Source organism: Thunnus maccoyii, chromosome 7 (genome assembly GCF_910596095.1).
Source record: "Thunnus maccoyii chromosome 7, fThuMac1.1, whole genome shotgun sequence".
Taxonomy (NCBI): Eukaryota; Metazoa; Chordata; class Actinopteri; order Scombriformes; family Scombridae; genus Thunnus; species Thunnus maccoyii.
Genome location: NC_056539.1, coordinates 23,365,031 through 23,386,161, shown reverse-complemented (window position 1 = coordinate 23,386,161; position 21,131 = coordinate 23,365,031). Strand labels below are relative to the sequence as shown.

At 37.5% G+C, this 21,131-nt stretch overlaps 1 protein-coding gene and 1 long non-coding RNA gene across 2 annotated transcripts in view; both read left to right on the top strand.

Moving 5' to 3' along the window:
- Positions 1-5,915: 5,915 nt before the first annotated feature.
- The window catches only part of LOC121900706 (receptor-type tyrosine-protein phosphatase C-like), a 38,052-nt gene continuing 22,836 nt past the window's right edge, over positions 5,916-21,131 (top strand). Inside the window, exons 1-5 of the mRNA XM_042417205.1 lie at positions 5,916-6,020; positions 8,141-8,155; positions 10,612-10,755; positions 10,987-11,004; positions 11,213-11,488. Of these exons, the coding sequence (XP_042273139.1) occupies positions 5,957-6,020; positions 8,141-8,155; positions 10,612-10,755; positions 10,987-11,004; positions 11,213-11,488 (517 nt within the window). The 5' untranslated portion in view covers positions 5,916-5,956. The remainder of the gene's footprint in view (positions 6,021-8,140; positions 8,156-10,611; positions 10,756-10,986; positions 11,005-11,212; positions 11,489-21,131) is intronic.
- On the top strand, positions 14,760-15,231 carry LOC121900708. Its single transcript, XR_006097010.1, has 3 exons — positions 14,760-14,829; positions 14,934-14,994; positions 15,142-15,231. It is a non-coding gene; the product is annotated as an uncharacterized LOC121900708 (long non-coding RNA).

The following is a 21,131-nucleotide window of genomic DNA, read 5'->3' as shown; positions in this document are numbered from 1 at the left end:
CCCATTATGTGGGCTCCTCCACTTTCTTTATGACTCCCAGTGACGTAATTTGGTCGAGTTCTTGCTTCAGCTTGTCTTGTAGCAGCGCTGAAACCCATCTGGAAGCATGGACGACTGGCTGTGCATCATCTTTTAGTTGTATATTGTAGGTAAGGGTAAAACACCAAACCCTTCGAGAATGCCTGGATACTGATCCACTATTGACTCTACACTGTTCTGTGCATTGGTGTTGATACGGTACACCCTCTTGACTCTGCCTACATTTTCACATGCTTCGTCACGTAGCAGTGAGTCATCTCCTTCTGGAAGTACTACAAACATGAGGTAGTGTTCTTTTCCTTTAACTCTCACTTTGAATCTGAATATGCCTTTGGTACTGATGAGCTGTCCATTGTAGGTTTTGAGTGGAACAGAATTTGGATGAATGCCTTGCTTTACCTTTGTGGCTCTGATGCTGAGCCCATTCATCAAATTGGCCTTTGGTACTGTGTCCAGCTTGAGAAGAAGGACAGCTCCGTTTATATGTAATGGCACTGTCCACTTGTCCTGCTCAACTCTGTTCACACTTGACTGTGACTGTGCTACCATGCCCACGAACAATGAATCACAGAGAGCAGTTTCTACCACGGTATGCACATGTTCACCTCGGTTTTGTTTCCCTTTGGACAAGCATTGCTTCACGTACTGATTCTGTCCCTTTAAAGTTGTTGCAGACTTTGCCGTAGGCTGGGCATTGTTTTGGTCCATGTCGAGTGCCACATATTTTACAATTAAAAGTTTCTGAGTCTGTATACTGTTTCACCTGCCATGCTCTCTGTTTCTGTGTCTGTCCAGACACTGTGGCTACCACTGCACTGTCACCATCCCTTGTGCCATCACTGAATGTTCTAGCATGCTGCATGGCTAATTCACTGGTGTGGCAAATCTTCACGGCTCCAGCTAAGGTAAGTTCAGTCGCTTGTAGCAACCTCTCTCCCACTTTATTGTTATTATTTCCAAACACAAGTTGATCACGGATCATTGAATCTTGCAACATTCCAAATTGCACATTCTAGTTTTCAATTTCAAGTCTGTCAAAAAACATCAACGCTCTCAGCATGCTGCTGGGTGCGTGAACAAAATACATACCTTTCGAACGTTTCGCTTTTCTTCGGTTAACAGTGTTCATCAAACTGTTTGACAACTGAGTCCTTATTGTCTGTGTCGGTGTACACAAACGTGTTGAATACCTCCAATGCTTGAGGTCCTGCGACGGTAAGTAGTAGTCTTCCATGCATTGGGTTTGCTATCTGAGGGCTTGCAGGTACAGTATGAATTGCTGTTTGAACGTCCACCATTCATGGTCAACATTTCCAGTCCAATTCAAGGAATCAGGCGGCTTAACGCTTTCCATGACGTCTATGTCTGCACCACTCCTAGCACCAATATAAACTGAAGAAACTTCAGTTCATCAAATATGATTATTTAATATATTATTTAACTACTCACCGGAATGTGAAAGGTTAAATGAAAGAAGTCCCTTTTGTCAGTACCTATCAGAATTTTGTGCCTCCACAGTTGCTGGAAAGAAAATGCTGCTTTCAGCTCTGTGATTGGTGGTCCAGCTATAATTTTTCAGAGGGCTGAGAAACTAAAACGACAGTAAAATTGACCGATCATAACCATATCTTCCGTTTAAATCAGCGGGCTTTGTTTTCACTATTTTATGACAAGTTTAGCCCGCCATGCGCTGTGAATGGGTCTGCACCATTACCACGCTGGTACACCAGTAGTGCACCAAGTAGGCAGAGTCTACACACTACTGGACAGTTATCATATCCGGCAGATATGCCAAATCTGCCGCCAAATTTAAGCTGCGAGAGCGATGTTTACGTCACTACGACCACATGGACCATACAAACACAAACAAGTCAAAGAAGATTGATAAGACAGAGAACTGATGAATGTCATTCAGACTTAAATAAAATTGTGATACATATTGTGAACGTTACTGTCCATGCTGGCAATTATTTATCAGCTAGGAAAGCTACCATGGCTTTTGCCCTGTAGGCCGACATTGTTGTTTGTTTTGTCAGCTGACAATTAAGTGGTTGCTGCCGCTGGCTGATAGATTACACGCCATTTAAACAGTTTTCCTGGCCTTTGCCGTTACGTTTGTGCACCGGCACACTGAAAGGGAGTAGACACAATCACAAGCTAGCGGGAAAAAAGCAGATAAACAAGCCAGGAGTAACCATGCCTAGTGGGGCATTATCCATGCCTTGTTCAAGATTAACTTTTTATTTAATTCAATGAAAAGTTGGCGTTAATCTGCAAAGGAAGACTAACACTAGGTCTAATTTGGTGCAGAAAACCAAGGCTTTTTTCAACTCCAGGATTTCATTTTCAAGTAACTTTTGTTAATCCGATCATCAAAACGGTAAGTTTTTAAAATCTAATAACGGCCACCGCACCAGCTGATATATTTCTGGCCATTGCAGCCACTGTTGTGTATGTTACTTTATTTAGAAAAATGGTCATTGATATGCATATGTCGCTAATATAGGCTGTGATGTGTGTGTGTGTGTGTGTGTAGGCTTATTAAATGTTGTTTGTTTTGTGTGGTAGGAGGGTTGGCTGTCATGCACCTTTATTCTGCTGAAGTGCACACAGCTTGTGTGATGATGTGATTATTTGTAAGGAGGATTTGCACTTGGCTCAAGAAATTATCTGTCTGTTTTGGTGATATCTCTCACTCCCTCCGTGCTGTTTGCATTGGTTAGACTAAGTTAGCCTCTTTTTGTTTCAGAGCTGGAGTCGTCATAGGTAACTTTTACAGTACTATAGGGGAGGACACAGTAAGTTGGGCTGGTAGTTTGCTTTTTTTTCGATGAGGGAAGGGGTTCAGAAGTTTTAAGAGTCATGGTTCGCTAGAACACGTAATGGTTGGAAAAGGTCAGCCTTTGCTTTTTATTTTCTCCTATACTACCTACCTTTGGTGTGAATATAATAAAATATGGTTATTTATGGTGGCGGGAGGGTCATGCATTTTCCCCCCAGTCACTCAGGGAGTCTCAATGAAAAATATTTGTAGCTCTGGGGAGTGTCAAGATAAAAAAAAAACAACAAATGAAGTCAGTGAACAGTGCAGTGAGCATGTGTCTAAAAGCCCGATTAACCAAAAGCTACATCTGAAGATGAAGGTACTTCACATTAAGGCTAGTACTGAGGAACAGACAGTGACGGACAGACTTGGTGTCGCTGCAAATGTTTATCGGTTTTTTAGTGAGGTTTTAGGTTTTCACACAGAAGAGATGAGGATGTGGTATTTTGATGAAACAACTTCTTGTTATTTAAGGAGACTTAGGGAGAAGGGAAGTATTACAAAATTTGACTTAGTTTATGTCCTATCATCCTTTAAAACAAGGAAGTATAACTTCTTTATTGACATGTGAATATCTTATCTTGGTAAAGCACCCGTAAAGCACCCAGGAAGCGCACTGGGCCCATAGATTGTGTAAACATAAAGATGTACGTAGCGTAGTGTGACGTCACCCATTGGTTTGCATTGGAGCTGGTTTGAAGCCCAGAGTTGCAGCTTAAGGTTGGCGCCACCTATTCTATTTGGAGCCAGGACCTTCCAAATAAGGAGCACGGCGTGTTTCGCGCTCTGGAAACATGCCCTGCTACATCAGAAACACAGAGCGGCAAACACTTGGGCTAACATTAGCTACTTTAGCTAAATTATGCTAACACAGTAGGTATCGTTATCAAGTAATATTAAACTTACTGAAATATTGTGACTATAGTCCGGCTCAGTGTGATTCCTGGAGCCGGGGAGAGCAGCAGGTGAGCCACCTGTCAATCAACACCCACAGGACAGACATCAAAGCTACTATACATCTTCAGATCTTATAAACGGAACAATAATTTCCAAAAGGTCCACCAGCACACTTATTAGATGGCCAGAATTTAAGGATTGAGACCATCATGACTTGTTGAAAAAAATTATTGACTTAGTATTTCAAGAGAGAGTTGACGCTTTTCGAATGGGAGTCAGCTGTATCCAGCATCTGGTGGTCCTTGGTGGCATTGCAGTTTAAGATACTTCCTCATTGGCTTCAGCGTGAAGTTGTGGTAGTTGATATTTGGCCAGGCTGTGAAGCCAATTTGACATAGCGGCCAAACCATGTAATTGCAACTTCCTGGTCCGTCACATGATGCACATTGGCCCAAAAAGCATTTTTCCCGCACACAATATAAAAGGAGTGTCTGTAAAACGTTAGATAAAATTTTTGAGTGTCTCAAACCCCCGCAAAATGACTTGTTTAACTATCAGAATTTGATTGATTATGTCCAATAACATTTGGTAAGTCTAGAAGAGCCACACAAATCATTTTTTCCCCATTCAAGTAAAAGGAGAGCCAACCGGAAGTTAGCTGGCTCAGCCAGCAGAAGTCTCAGTGCACATGTTTTATGGACCCAACAATCAGAAAGTGTGAGCAACATCTGGATAATTTCTGTACAGCAGGAAGCCGATTTTTGGCTTCATGCGCCACTGAGCAACTTTCATAGGACTGAGCAGGTGCCATCTAGTCCAGAATCCAGTGCTTATAATACATCCATGATCTTGAGACGCACGTGCCTGCAGCAACATGGTGGACGACAATCACAATGGTCAACCATGGTGATCAACCGTATGCAGGAAGTCATATGACAACATGTTACCGTGGTCAGCAATAAATTCAAAATAAAGTAAAGCTCAGGGTACAACGTAAACATTATTGAGAGGCTGTGTAATATGTTTGCTGTCGTTTAAGAGAAATAAAGTCTCTGTTCCTAAAACGTGTCAATGGCTCTCCTGCTATTCTTCATTGCAGAGTTCGTCTGGACTATTACAAAGCTAGTTACCAGCTACGAGCAAGGCTAGGCAGGTTTGGAGCTGCATATCTGGAAAGGTCAAAGTTCATGTTTGTTCAAAGTTGTAACATAAGTTAATGAAGAATGTGTCAAAATCTGAATACCAGTTGATTTGTGACCTAATGATGCATGGAAAAAGTGTGTGATTTAATTCCTTGTGTTTTTTAGGTGACAATCAGTGTCCTAGAGGGCTGTGAGGGTTTCAGCAGGTTCTCTGCAGAAAAGGCCATACAATTGGGTATCAGGCCGTATTAAAATCTATACTTAAAAGACTTATAAATGAAATGATATGCGGACCTGAGTGACTTTTCAAAAATCTTCGGAATGAAATGGAACACCAATTGTAAGCTTAAGTTGCCTAATATCAGTGGGAGCAAATCATTGCTGTCAGGTTTCAAAATCTGATGGGAAGACTTAAACCAGAGGTGTGGAGGCTGTTATAGCAGCAGATTAATGTCCATGGCATCACAATCATTGGTCACTATCACATGTGGAGAAAATGTTTAGTTGTCCATGTACTTTTGGTCAGGCAGTGTATTCAGAGCTTCTGCCTAGTAAACAGGAGTACTGTTACTTTAAAAGGAGTAATAAGCAATAAATTTTTTTAGGAGTTATACTGTAGGTCTATATGTTCTTGTATGGTCATTGAAATTATTGCAAATATGACTTAATATAATGTTAATATAATTTTGTAAAATTTCTTAATTAAAAGAAAACGATGTTTAATGATTTTTTAAAGTAAATCCTAAAAAACATTTAATTTTAGCATTTAAAAGAAATGGAAAAAAGGATGCAGAAGAAGTACCCCTGGCTTTGTTTGTTCTGGTATTGAAAAGGCGACTTTGCTGTGAGAATTAACTTCCCACAGTTGTAAAGTGAATAATTTTTTTAAATAAATGTGGGAAGATTGTAGTGTCATCTTGAAAGGGGAAATGTTGTCACATGACTTCCTTTGTATAGATGACTATTGTGATTATGTGCAAGTTGCTCAACCAGGTGCTCTTGATGATCTGGGTCCCCCACTCAAACATACATTCACACACTGTAAGTCCTGGATATGGCGGGTCCCTGTAGTATCAAGATCCTGCTCCTCTGGGCTGCGATCATTGGTGTGGCTGACTGTAAGTAACCTTATTTATTATTTCGAATAAAATATAAGGTGCTGAGAGATAGGATAGATAAAGTAGTATTAGTAACAGAACACATGCCTTTTGTATTCCTCTAAGGTGTTGTAAAAGTGTCTCTAAAATTATTCATACACATTAATGCTTTTTATTTAAGTGTGTTTTCTTGTTCTCCCAAATCCACAGTATGAATACATTTTTTCAACAGAGTATCTGTTTTATCATTACATATTTACTATATATAAAGCATATTTATTTTGGTGTTTAGTATTTGGATTTCTCTCACTTTGTAAGAAATGCAATCGATGTAGACCTTGGTAACTGTTGAAGACTCACCAGCCTTTAATAAATGCACTGACCCATTAAATCAGAAGTCATGAGCCTGGACATTAGCCTACACTTAGACTTGAATTTTAAATCCCACATAAAGAAGGTGACCAAAGGAGATTTCTTTCATTTAAGAAATATTGTAAAGGAATGGCTGTTCCTATCTCAACAAGATGCCAAAAAACTTGTTCATGGGTTTATTTCAAGTAGATTAGACTACTGTAATGCTCTTTTGACCTGTCCTCCAAAACAATCCACTGATAAACTTCAATGAAATCAGAACTCTGCTGCCGGGCTTTTAACTAGAACAAGAAAGAGAGAACATATCACCCCAGTTTATGCTAACCTGCGCTGGTTCCCAGTGTCTTTTAGGATTGATTTTAAAATTTCTTTTACTTGTTTACAGGGCTCTTAATGGTTTGGGATCGGCCTACGTTACTAATTCTTTGTTGTTTTATAATCCTTCAAGGCTTCTTAGATTCTCTGCTGCCATTTATAAAAAAATACAAACTATCAAACAGATAAGAAAATCCACAGCTCAGCTTTTTTTTAAACTTTGCACCAAAACTATGTAATTCCCTGCCAAAGGATATAAGAGATGCAAACTCTGTGAAATTTTTTAAATGATGATTGAAAACTCCTTAATTTCCTTTGTCTTATTTCTATCGTTCACATATTCTATTGTACTAAGCATACTTGTTCTTGCTATTTGCTGCCTCTTTTGTTTGCTATTCATTTGATTGATTGCTTTTATCGCACAGTATTTACGTTTCTTTATTTTCTTGTTTCTTCACTCTATTGTAAAGCGATTTGAGCAACACCCCTGTACTGTATTATTATTATTATTATTATTATTATTATTATTATTATTATTATTATTATTATTATTATCATTATTATTATTATTATTAACATTTTGTTATTGAACATTGTTATACTTTAAAAAAACATTTTTTATGAAGGAACCAAGAATTACTGCACACTGTTGATCGCTTGTTCTCACTTTACTGACAATGTATCGGCCCTCAGACCCTCATCAGGAAATGTTGATGATGGAGTTTTTGGTCACAGTTTATAATCCAATGCACCTGCCCCCAAAAAAACTTCTCGAGTGCAAGAATTTTGTGATACCTATAAATTTGTTTGTTTGTTTTTTAAATCAACAGACATCAGACTAGAACTGCAAAAGTAGCTGGGTTTATGACCATGACTGAAGTCATCTAATTAAGTAGTCAGTCCTGCTTTTTATGCCCAAACTGGTTTAATAAAACATAACAAATGCAATGATAACTTATACTTTTCTCTTTTGTAATTCCAGGTTAACAATGTTACTTAATATATTACATTTAATTGTTTTCGTGATGTTTATAATTCTACATTCTAATAACTCAATTAATCTGCTCACTTTTTGCTTTATACTGTTTCATTGTCACAGCAACGCCAAAGCCAGTATGTACCGCAAAATGTCCCCTGTGATCGTACATACACACATAATGTTTCTGCACATTATATTTAGTTATATTGCTTCATTCTGTATTCATTCAAATGGAAAAAATAGAAAAAAACCCTACGGTATGCTTGTTTCTTTGGTGCGAACCTTATCCTCTGTCCTGTACCTCATACACCTCCACTGATATCACTGCAAAGCTACAGCAAGTTTAGATGGAAATGGATGTTTTAATAAAACAAACCCTGTTTGTGATGTGTGTATATTTATGTTATTCTGTATAGTAGTCGTATACACCCCTTCATTACAAGTGTGTAAATATCTTTCTCTTTTGTTATTCCAGGTCAAACTTCATCAGGTGAGTGACTGCAACTAAATTCTCTTAATATATATCATTCAGCTGTAATTCTAATGTTTATAATGTCTTGTTCTACCATCAGCTGTGCTTTACCATGTGCCATACCTTCACCTCAGCCTCCTTTTACCTCAAGCTCACTTTTTACTGTCTCATGTCTTCATGTTCATAGTAGCACCAAAGCTATGAGGGGCCATTAGGGACATTATTCAGAATTTCCATGCATATACATGTACTTTTCATCTCACATACACATATGAAACCAAAATCATTCACATAGTATACTAAAAATAATAAACATATACAAGTGAAATGCTTTTACATACACAACTGAAACAGTCTCACATAAACAACTGAAAAATTATACGCTTACATACATGACTGAAACGCTCTCATGAAAACTGTTGAAAAGCTTTCACACATACTAGTAAATGTGCTAACCACACACGCATACAAGTGAAATGCTTTACATACACAACAGAAACACTCTCACACAAACAACTGAAAAATTACATGCTTACATACACAACTGAAAAGCTCTCATAAAAACCACTGAAAAGCTTTCACAAATACTAGTAAAATGTGCTCAAATACACGACTGAAAATGTTCCTTTCACATACACATATGAAACCAAATTAATTCACATACTATACTGAAAACCTTACACACATACAAGTAAAATGTTACGTTTTGAATACAGGACTTTCACTTGAATAAAGTTGTCACACATAATGTCACAAACTGAACTGGCTGACAGTACAGTAATCCTCACTTAACATGATGCTGATGTGTATGTGAGAGGAAAAGTACATGTATATGCATGGTAATTCTGAATAATGTCCCTATCTGCCCCTCATACAAATCCAGCATCTTGTCCAAAACTATGTGAAATGAACACAGCCTTCAAATGGACATTATGTACCCTTTGCACAGAAAGTGGATACCCAAGTTCTGGGAAACCGTCATAGTTGCCAAAATTAAGGAAGGTTTAACACCAAAAAAACAACAACAAAAAAACCCCCAAAACACATCTAACTCCAACTACACACAAATAAACTGTAGGAGGAAAACATTACTATATGATAAACAGGTCAAAACTATGTTGAATTATTGGCATATACACTAACATGTGGTATTCACATGTGCATATATATATATATATATATATATATATATATATATATATATATATATACACACTATTATATATACTATTATTGCTGATAGCCAAACTCCTAGCCACGGCCCAACACTATTGTGCATCTTGTTTGCACCTTCATCAATATAATGAGCCTCTGATATCAGTCAAACCGGTGTCTATCTCACAATACTTATTAGGGGAGGGGACAGATGCTACTGTAGATGACAGCAAAAGCAGAAGTTCAACCAGGAGAGACCACCAGTCTTAAATATATTTATGATGCTAAATAATTTAGCCAAAAACCCAGAATAACCTTTAATACTCAAAGTGAAATGGCAGGAAATTATTAACTTCCACCTGCTCCTTTTCAGACATGTAGAATTTTTTGTTTTTTTGTTTTTTTGTTTTGTTTACTGAGAGTTTGTTGCTCATATTAAACTCTATTGGTCATTATTGTTTGTTTTTTGTTTTTATTTGTGTTTGTTTTTATGCATGTTTCGAAATACATGTATGAAATGGGTGTTCAGTCTATGGAGAAATAATATGTGTGTGTAAGAAGTTCTGGGCTGAATTGGCCATCTTGGTTGAACTTCTGCCTAATTATTTTACTATGCAAATAGAAAATGCATTACAGGGTAGGTTTTTTTTCTTCTACATCTAATACAAAACTAAGTGCTAGTTCCACTATTCTAGCTTCATAGTCCTACTTAACTCTGTCTTACCTCCTCTGCTCCTCAAGGCTACTTTTTGTTCATTTCTTACCTTTTTAATTTTAAGACAAATGTGCAGTTGACATTAATGAGGAAAGTTAGACAAGAAGCAATAACAAATGAAATAGTTTAACACCATGAGAAGCAAACTGCTACATGAAACATCTTCCGTGATGTAGGAGATGTTATTGTGATATTATGTCTGTCCTGATTTTTCGTATTCTTGGAATGTAGATGTTGTTTCAACCACCTCACCTGCACGCACTACCACAAATTAGAACTCATCTCCAGTAGTCAGCCCAACTTTCACCTCCTCAACTCCACGCACCACGGCAACTCCTGCCGTGACTTCAGACACGCCTGCAGCTGCCAACACACCTTCACTCACCTTGTCAACCCTTCCCTCAAACACTTCAATTCAGACCATTCCAACTAATGCATCTGCTGGTAACGTATTTAGCCTCAGTTTACAGTTTTGTTTGCCACATTAGCGTTGCATTTTGCATGATATTTTCCTGAAATGGAAGTAAGGCATCATGTCAGGTAAGGCTGTTGCAAAATAAAGTATTTCTGCCAGAATGTGACCTCCATGATCCCCGTCCTCCAGCCATTACCAATCCTGGAAACACCTCAAAAGAGACCACAATCACTTCCACCAGCAACCAAACAGTCTCTCAGGCACTTGGCAATCTAACTCAGACCTCACCTCCAATCACCCAGTCCATCACCACAGTGACTCCTACCACCGAAGGTTGGAATTTTTTCATTTATATAGGATTGTAATAAGATTGTGTTGTGCATACACTCGCACTGTGGATAAAAGGGTTACAAATACTCTATAAGCTAAAGGCACATACTTTACCTTTAGTGTGCTTTGGGAGTATTTTAAATTACTTGTGTTGTTTAACTAAATGTTAATGTATTTTGTATTTTTTATTCCTTTCTAATTTCATTTGAATGTGTCCTCCACGCCCTGCACCAGCCCCGACACCTCCACAGTGTGAGTATCACTTTAAAAGATAATCCATCTAATGTTGTTTTAATGTTTGTATTTCTCTCTTACTTTACAATGAATATGTTGAAAGTGGAGTGTACAGAATGATCCTCGGCATAGACAGGAAGATTTTCAACACCTGTATGAACAAGGTTAAAATAAATGGCAGGTGGTTCATCTTACTAACAGGTTTTACTGTGTATTGTTTGTACAGGTTCTTACACTGTTACACCTATAAAGTTTGGCTTCCAGATCAAGTTCATAAACTCTCCCCTTGGCAACTACACCATAAATGTTAAAGAAGAAGGCCAAAATCAGATTGGAGGCAAAGCCATTTTTCAGCACTCCAATCCAAACATAACAACACATAATATCACAGCCCTGAAGCCCTGTACTGACTACGAGCATAATGTGACATTTGACCATGCTGGCACAAAAATACTCTGTGACCACAGTGATAGTAAAACTACAGTGAAGACAATGGAAATGAGTGAGTAAAAATAATTCATACTGTTGTATTGTATTTTTCTTTTAACATTAGAAAGGAGTGAAAATGGGAGAGACATTTGTGCATCATTTCTGTATTTCAGCTGAAGGTGACATTAAACTTGACAACTGCATTCCTGGATATCTTTGTTACAAGAGTGACTGGAACATCAGCTCTGTGCAAATAAATAAAATTGAAGCCGTGCAATGCCCAAGTGACAATAAAACGTTCTGTATCAAACCTGGTTATCATGACATTTGCACAAATTTGACGACAACCCTCACTCAAGCAAAGTGTGTGAAGTCTTCCTTTAACCACATCCAACACATCAGTGCTGGTATGTATAATACAGTCTACCTGTATTTTTAAATGCATGTCATGTAGACCGTCTTTCATCATGTTTTATATGTGCTTTTTTCTCTTTTTCAGCTGAATTTTTAAATCCAAGTGAAATAAATGTGACTCTTCCCACTAAACTTCCTGCAAAAATAGAAGCAAATTTACCTCCAAAATGCACTGATCTCACCATTGATTACATCTGTTCTGGTAAGTGGTCAGACTGAAAGTAGAGAGACTTTGTTTGTCAGCAACATTATAAATAGATTTACATGGATAAAGATGGTGATTCAAATCTGCATTTCCATTGTTTTGTACTCATAGTGTAAAAGAGATGAAGATGTAGAGTGGAGTAATTTTTGCAGGAGTAGAAAAGCATATTTTTCTAAAAACTGTAGTGACATAAATTGTGTCTTCTGATATGGGAGGAAGGTGGTGGTGAGGTATTGCTTTGTGAGCTCTGTGAATCAATTTTGAATAGAATATTGGTTTTTGCTTTGAATGTCTAAACTGTTTAAAACTGATCTTAAGTTCTGAGGTACAGATATTAGTTGATTGAGAAATGTTGTCACCCTTCTGTCTCCTCAGATTCTGACAATAATCCCAAGAATGTGTCTGAGCTGGAGCCTTTCACAGACTACACCTGTACTGGTCAGATCAAGGAAAACAATGTCACCATAAAAAACACATCAGCTATCCAGTTCAAGATTGACTGTGGTATGTTGTTGCAATGATAGCTTGTAATCTAAAATACTAAAGACCAGACTACTCAGTTCAGTGTTAAAGATGTGTGATGTGTTTCAACAGATCTTAATATAGCAACACAAAGGGACTCAACCAATACCTCCATTGAGTTGAGCTGGACAACAACCAGTCAGAACTGTCAAGAGGTCCCCAAACTCAAGGGGCTTTCATACGACTGCAGTTGTCATCCTGTGAATTCGATATGGGACATGAAACATGCAAAACGTAAGTAAAATTTTAAAAACCTTCTCCATTTTAGTTCAATGTACATTTTGGAGTTTTGCAGATTAACTTGCTGGTCAGTTTATATGACAAGTGAGATATACAATGAAGACATTTAAAACTTCCATTGGCCTCAAGTATATCATTTTTTCTTCTGTGCTCACATTTTAGTACATTGAGGGATAATAGGTGTAAATAAGTTGAGATGAAACAACAAGTCACACTTTGGTACAAGTTATTAAAAAAAAAAATAAAATCCATTAAATATGTTACAGAAACAATATTGAGATGAAAGAGTTTAATTATCTTTTTTCCATAGAACAACATGATGAAAAATTGTGATTACAGCTAAAATTGTTGCCCTTCATATGATTTGCTGGTTATTTATTTGAAATAGTTTTTAGAAAGTGTGATATTAGTTGATTCTCTGTCTGTCAGCCATGTAGTACATAGTGTATACAAAAGTGTTACCTTGCAGGACCAGTCAGTGATCTACAGTCACAGGGACACATTGATGATTTAGATATCTATATTCTTGTCAGTTAATGGTAACTCAACAAATGTTTCTTCACTATAGGTTCAGTCTTTTCACATCTCTTTATATGTTCCTGTTGTTATTAAATCGGACACCAAAAGCATCTAATGAAAACTAAACTGTTACATCTACAGTTAACAAACAGCGACCAGGAGGAGCATGTCATTTTTCTGGACTGAAACCATACACCGATTACACCTGTGAAGTCCAACTCACCTACAACAACAAGAATGTTGCCAAACCAACTGAAGTTACAGAGAAAACTGACCCTGGAGGTAAGTAAACAGCAAACTGTCTTTGGAAAATATTACAGTCAACACTTAGTTATGGTTATATTTAGTTCAAAAGGGATTAAAAGGCTATTTATTGTGTAATGTACATAGTTGAGCCAGTAAAAGTAACAGTTTTAACAACAGCACTGAAACTGAATATTTGGGGAGAAAACTGACATCACGTACTGAACTACAGCTACATTACATTATGCTTAATATGGTTTCTAAATGAATCATGTCAATCTTTGGCATTGACTCAACACAAGATTTACTGTAATGAATTATTTAGTTATTATTTAAGAAAAAGATAGTAATCATAATTATAAATGCAATTTATCTTACTTTTCATCATAATAATAATGATAATTAGGAATGATGTACTTTATATCATTACTTGTCCTGTGTTATTTTAATTAAATGGGGATAAATATTGATAATCAAACAACATCTCATTCCCTGATAGCAATACCAATAATAATAATAATACCAATATATAGTATACTGTATATTATATAAGAAAATGCATTTTATACATCACACACACATCCAAACCTTCCTCTTCCTCTCTCCATCTTCTCTACTTTTCCTCCGTTTTTGGCTTCTGCCCTCTGACAGGCTCATATTAAGACTCACCTTCTTCACATTCGACAACCAGTCAGTAGGATAAATGACACCCTGTGATCGTGACAGTCTGACAACCCCACTGAGTTTCAGGCACTCTGATTAGCCAGACTCCTAACACAGCTCCGGCCAACACATAACAGATGTGTGGGATAAATGGAATAACAAAAAGTAAAATTTTGAAAGCTGTTTTAAAATAATTTCGCAATTCCATTTCAAAATTCAGTTATTAATTAATCATTTAAAGGAAATACTGATGCCCAAGGCAATCAACACAGTAACACTAATGAGCTTAATCAGTGTTAAAACTGCTGGTATTTTAAACTCAACAATCACTTAAACTGTGAATAAGCATAAAGTGTTGCATCTAAAGGAAAATATGTTGTTGTTTTCACTCTCTTACAGTACCAGATGATATTGTCAAGTTGTCGCTAAGTGTTCCAGAGCACAATGTGATTAAAGTAACCTGTCCTCATGTGAAATTCTTCCGTGGGCCTGAGAAGATATACATTGCAACTCTTAGTTATAATGGTGTCATTCAGAAGACAAAGTTACAAGACAAATGTGAATTTACATTTGAAGATCTAAGCTACTCTACGACCTACGACGTGGAGGTTTGTATAATCCTACTTTTCATTTAACAGTGTTGTTCAGTTTATTCCTCATACTTATATGAGTTCCATAATTCCTAAGTTAAAGGGATGATCTGTCTTTTCAGGTGGTTGCTTTCAACGGACACCTTTACAGTAAAACCAAGACAGAACGTGTTAGCACTTCCTGTATGTGTGGTCTTAATTAATGCCATAAATTGCTCAGATAAAACATTTCATTCAGACTTACCATACATGTCAATTTCTGCACATTTTAATCTTTGATATAAATGCCATCCCTTAGATATTTTTTTTGTCATAACCATCATTTTGCAGACAATGACAAAGCTCTCATTGGCTTTCTGGTCTTCCTCATCATGCTCACATCTGTGGCTGTGCTTTGGGGCGTCTACAAGATCCACATGAAGAAGTGCAGAAATTCCCAGTAAGGATAATTTCGCATCTTATCTCCTGCATCAGTGTGACTGTAACGTTGCCTCTGGCCAGTTTTACAGTTGTAATGAGTTTTAATTCCCTGTAGAGGAGAGTTATTGTTGTTCCAGCTGAACTCAATTCTTTAATCAAATTGATAAAGAAAATATAAATATATATATATAATATAAATTGATGAAAATGGACCATGGTATCACACTAGCCTCTGCTGGATACTAAATGATGAAAAATAATTTAGCTTGTAACTGTAAAACAAAATTTTATCATTTGTTTCACATCTATAACCTGGGCACAATGTGCAGTCTTCTCATGCACTTGACCACCAGACAAGTGAGGCCAAGTTTTAACTGTCTGGAGGAATACTGATTTGTTCAGAGTTTACTATTATAACAATAAATATGTAGGGTTCCCCCCAATGACACCCAAGAACACTGTTTATTCTTTATAGTCATTGGTATCCCCATAATTAACAGTTACGCAGTCATTTGTTTAATGGTGCAGTCAGGCAGTCCTTATTGGCTTGTAAAGTGAGGAAATATCAGATGACAATATCATATTTATGAGGTATTTGTGTTCAGATGGACATCTCTGTATGTCAACGAGTGTTCTTGTTATTAGTCTGGATTACGTTCTTGGTAAAAAAAAAAAAAAAAAGCGTGAACTGGTAGTTTACAGGTTAAGATGCATGCTAGATAACCGCAACATCTGTGGTTTGATTCTGGCAGCAGATCGATGTGTGTCACCTCCCCATCTCTCCCCCCCTCATTCCCTGTCTGCTCTCGACTGTTGCTATAATAAAGGCTTAAAAATGCCCTCTAAAATGTTTAAAAAGAGAAATGTGTGACAAAAAAATGGAAGTTATATACTTACCATTAACCTGTACCAAACATTCCACCTTTGCTGAAATTCAAGTAGTGTTAAACTTGTTTAACACTGGTATTTACAACTTTGCAAAGAGGCACAAACACAGCCTGGCTTTCGAAAGTGGCTTCTTCTTTACAAAAGACACAACTGGTCTGAAGCTGCAGGTCTGAAACTGCTGCGGTGTCTCTTGTGTGTTTCTTGTGCCTCACACAAATGTTTCACATTTGTCTGTAGGATACGTGTACAATAAAAACACATTGTGTCTCAGATTTGTTTGAATAATTGGATGGGATGTGGAAATTACCCATTAAAAGCAGGTAAGAGCTCCAAGCACATGTCAAAAAGAAATTTGAAAGCTTTATTGCATTTAGTTAGCATACAAGGCAAATGGTGATTTTACATGAAATGTTCAGAACAACCAAACTGCCAATACAATAAATACCAATTGCCTATAGTGCCTACTAATTTCACTTTTAGGAAAACCTCTGGACTCTTTAATAACAACTTCAGAGGGCCTTTGGAAAAGTAAACTGAAAGAAATAGACACAGTAGGTCAATAGTTATCAAAGTGGGGTCCAGAGGAGAGGAGAGGGTTCCAGGGGGTCCCCGGCAAAAAATGGGAATCATTTATTTTCAAAATAATTCCATCCATAAGTAACATAATGACAGAATATATGACTATTTTGGTCATGGGTTTCATACACTTTCTGTAATAAAACATCTAAAAGCAAAAATCTAATCAGATGGGGGTCTGTGGTCTAATTTGTGTCAGTTAAGGAATTCTTGATGTGAAAAGGTTTGAGAACCACTGCAGTAGAGCACTGTGATTTGTTGGATGAAGACAAAGAACAATCATATAAAGGAATGGCCATACTGTATTCCTTAGCAGTGTATATGTTAAACAACCCCTTAGTGAGGAATTTAAGAACAACCTGGTTCAACTACAATGTCTTTTACAATGTAAACGTATCTTTAAATTCAGTACAAAAGCATCACTTGCTTTAGTTATATATTCTTAAAAGTACATTTGAAACTTCAGAGGTTATTTGCCCCTAAACATTGGAGAATCTATTTTTGGTATTTTGCTGTTAAATATTACCAATTTCTTGAGGGACAAAAATAAATTACCGAAAAAAATATTTAATAGTAATAGCTCCAAGTGAAGTCCTACGGTCGAGTTCTTGCTTCAGTTTGTTTTGTAGTGGTGCTGGAACCCACCAGGGAGCATGGATGACTGGCTGTACATATTTTAGTTGTATCTTGTACGTGAATGGTAAGACCATGGATGTCTTAAGAGAACTGGATACAGCGTTGAAGGCAGCGCCCCGTTCTTTCCTATGAAAGTTGCTACAATTTTTTTTCGCATTGCTTCTGCATCTGTGGGGCCCATACAGCAAGCGGGCCAGTGACTTTCGCCGGCTGAACCAGCTACTTCTGGTTTAGCCCTCCAGTTAACTTGAATGGGGATAAAACAATTCATTCGTGTGGCTCTTATAGACTTTCGAAATGTTATCGGACTGAATAGATCAAATTCTGAGAGTGAGACAAGTCATTTCGCAGGGGTTGTGACGCTCAAAAAAAATTATCCGCTCATTTACAGACAACTCTATCACAATGTAAGTCTATGGGAAAAAGTCTTTTTGGGCCCAATAGCATCACGTGACGTAATTACACAGTTTGGCCACTATGTCAAATTGGCTTCACATCCCAGCGCTGGATAAGACACCAAACCCTTTGAAGATGCCTGGATACTGATCCACTACTGACTCTACACTGTTCTATGCATTGGCATTGATGCAGTACACCCTATTGACTTGGCCTAAATTTTCACAACTTTGTCAAGTAGCAGTGAGTCATCTCCCTCTGGAACTACTACAAACATGAGATGGTGTTCTTTTCCTTTAACTCTCACTTTGTGTCTGCATATGCCTTTGGTGTTGATGAGCCGTCCATTGCAGAATTTGAGCAGAACAGACTTTGGATGAATGCGTGGCTTTACCTTCATGGCTCTGATGTCGAGCTAATTTGTCAAATTGGCCTTTGCTCCTGTGTCCAGCTTGAGAAGAAGGACAGCTCCATTTATATACAATGGAACTGTCCGCTTGTCCTGCTCAACTCTGTTCACACTTGTCTTCCTGTGCTACCATGCCCACGAAGAATAAATCACAGAGAGCAGTTTCTACCACGGTATACACATGTTCACCTCGGCTTTGTTTCCCCTTGGACAAGCATTGCTTTGCGTACTGATTCTGTCCTTTACAGTTGTTGCAGACTTTGCCGTAGGCTGGGCATTATTTTGGTGCCTCAGAAACACCGAGCGGCGAACACTTGGGCTAACATACTTTACTACTTACTTTAGTGAAATTATGCCAACACAGCCTGTGTCGTTATCAAGTAATATTAAACTTACTGAAATATTGCGACTATAGTCTGACTCATTGCAATTCTCAGAGCTGGGGAGAGCAGCAGGTAAGCCAACTGTCAATCAACACCCACATAACAGACATCAAAGCTAGTGTACGTCTTCAAATCTTATTAATGGCACAATCATTTCCAAAAGGACCACTAGCACACTTATTAAAGGGCCAGAATTTAGCGATTGAGACCATTAATAAGAGAAGTTGATGCTTTTTAAATGGGAACCGGCTCGGCCAGCAGAAGTCTCAAGTGCACATGCTCTATGGACTTTTTGGCTTCTTGCGCCACTTAGCAACTTTCATAGGACTGAGCGGGTGCCATTTAGTCTGGAGTCCAGTGCTCATAATACATCCATGATCTTGAGAGGCACCTGCCTGCAGCAACATGGTGGATGACAATCACAATGGTCAACCATGGTGATCAACCGTATGCAGGAAGTCATATGACAACATGTTACCATGGTCAGCAATAAAGCTCAAAATAAAGTAAAGCTCAGGGCACAGCATAAACGTTATTGAGAGACTGTGTAATATGTTTGCTGTCATATAAGGGAAATAAAGTCTCTGTTCCTAAAACATGTCAACAGCTCTTCTGCTATTCTTCATTGCAGAGTTTGTCTGGACTATTACAAAGCTAGTTACCAGCTACGAGCAAGGCTAGGCAGGTTTGGAGCTGCATATCTGGAAAGGTCAAAGTTCATGTTTGTTCAAAGTTGTAACATAAGTTAATGAAGAATGTGTCAAAATCTGAATACCAGTTGATTTGTGACCTAATGATGCATGGAAAAAGTGTGTGATTTAATTCCTTGTGTTTTTTAGGTGACAATCAGAGTCCTGGAGGGCTGTGAGGGCTTCAGCAGGTTCTCTGCAGAAAAGGCCATACAATTGGGTATCAGGCCGTATTAAAATCTATATTTAAAAGACTTATAAATGAAATGATATGTGGACCTGAGTGACTTTTCAAAAATATTCGGAATGAAATGGAACACCAATTGTAAGCTTAAGTTGCCTAATATCAGTGGGAGCAAATCATTGCTGTCAGGTTTCAAAATCTGATGGGAAGACTTAAACCAGAGGTGTGGAGGCTGTTATAGCAGCAGATTAATGTCCATGGTATCACAATCATTGGTCACTATCACATGTGGAGAAAATGTTTAGTTGTCTACGTACTTTTGGTCAGGCAGTGTATTCAGAGCTTCTGCCTGGTAAACAGGAGTACTGTTACTTTAAAAGGAGTAATAAGCAATAAATCTTTTTAGGAGTTATACTGTAGGTCTATATGTTCTTGTATGGTCATTGAAATTATTGCAAATTTGACTTAATATAATGTTAATCCTAAGTAAATCCTAAAAAACATTTAGTTTTAACATTAAAATAAATGGAAAAAATGACAAGGATGCAGAAGAAGTACCCCTGGCTTTGTTTGTTCTGGTATTGAAAAGGCGACTTTGCTGTGAGAATTAACTTCCCACAGTTGTAAAGTGAATAATTTTTTTAAATAAATGTTGGAAGATTGTAGTGTCATCTTGAAAGTGGAAATGTTGTCACATGACTTCCTTTATATAGATGACCATTGTGGTTGTGTGCGTGTTGCTCAACCTGGTGCTCTTGATGATCTGGGTCCCCCACTCAAACATACATTCACACACTGTAAGTCCTGGATATGGCAGGTCCCTGTAGTATCAAGATCCTGCTCCTCTGTGCTGGGATCATTGGTGTGGCTGACTGTAAGTAACCTTATTTATTATTTCAAATAAAATATAAGGTGCTGAAAGATAGGATAGATAAAGTAGTATTAGTAACAGAACACATGCCTTTTGTATTCCTCTAAGGTGTTGTAAAAGTGTCTCTAAAATTATTCATACACATTAATGCTTTTTATTTAAGTGCATTTTCTTGTTCTCCCAAATCCACAATGGGAACATATTTGTTCAACAGTGTATCTGTTTTATCATTACATATTTACAATATATAAAGCATATTTATTTTGGTGTTTAGCATTGGATTTCTCTCACTTTGTAAGGAATGCAATCGATGTAGACCTTGGTAACTGTTGAAGACTCACCAGCCTTTAATAAATGCACTGACCCATTAAATCAGAAGTCATGAGCCTGGACATTAGCCTACACTTAGACTTGAATTTTAAGTCACACATAAAGAAGGTGACCAAAGGAGCTTTCTTTCATTTAAGAGATATTGTAAAGGAATGGCTGTTCCTATCTCAACAAGATGCCAAAAAACTTGTTCATGGGTTTATTTCATGTAGATTAGACTACTGTAATGCTCTTTTGACCGGTCCTCCAAAACAATCCATTGATAAACTTCAATTAAATCAGAACTCTGCTGCCGGGCTTTTAACTAGAACAAGAAAGAGAGAACATATCACCCCAGTTTATGCTAACCTGCGCTAGTTCCCAGTGTCTTTTAGGATTGATTTTAAAGTTCTTTTACTTGTTTACAGGGCTCTTAATGGTTTGGGACCGGCCTACGTTACTAATTCTTTGTCGTTTTATAATCCTTCAAGGCTTCTTTGATTCTCTGCTGCCGTTTTTAAAAAAATACAAACAATCACACAAATAAGAAAATCCACAG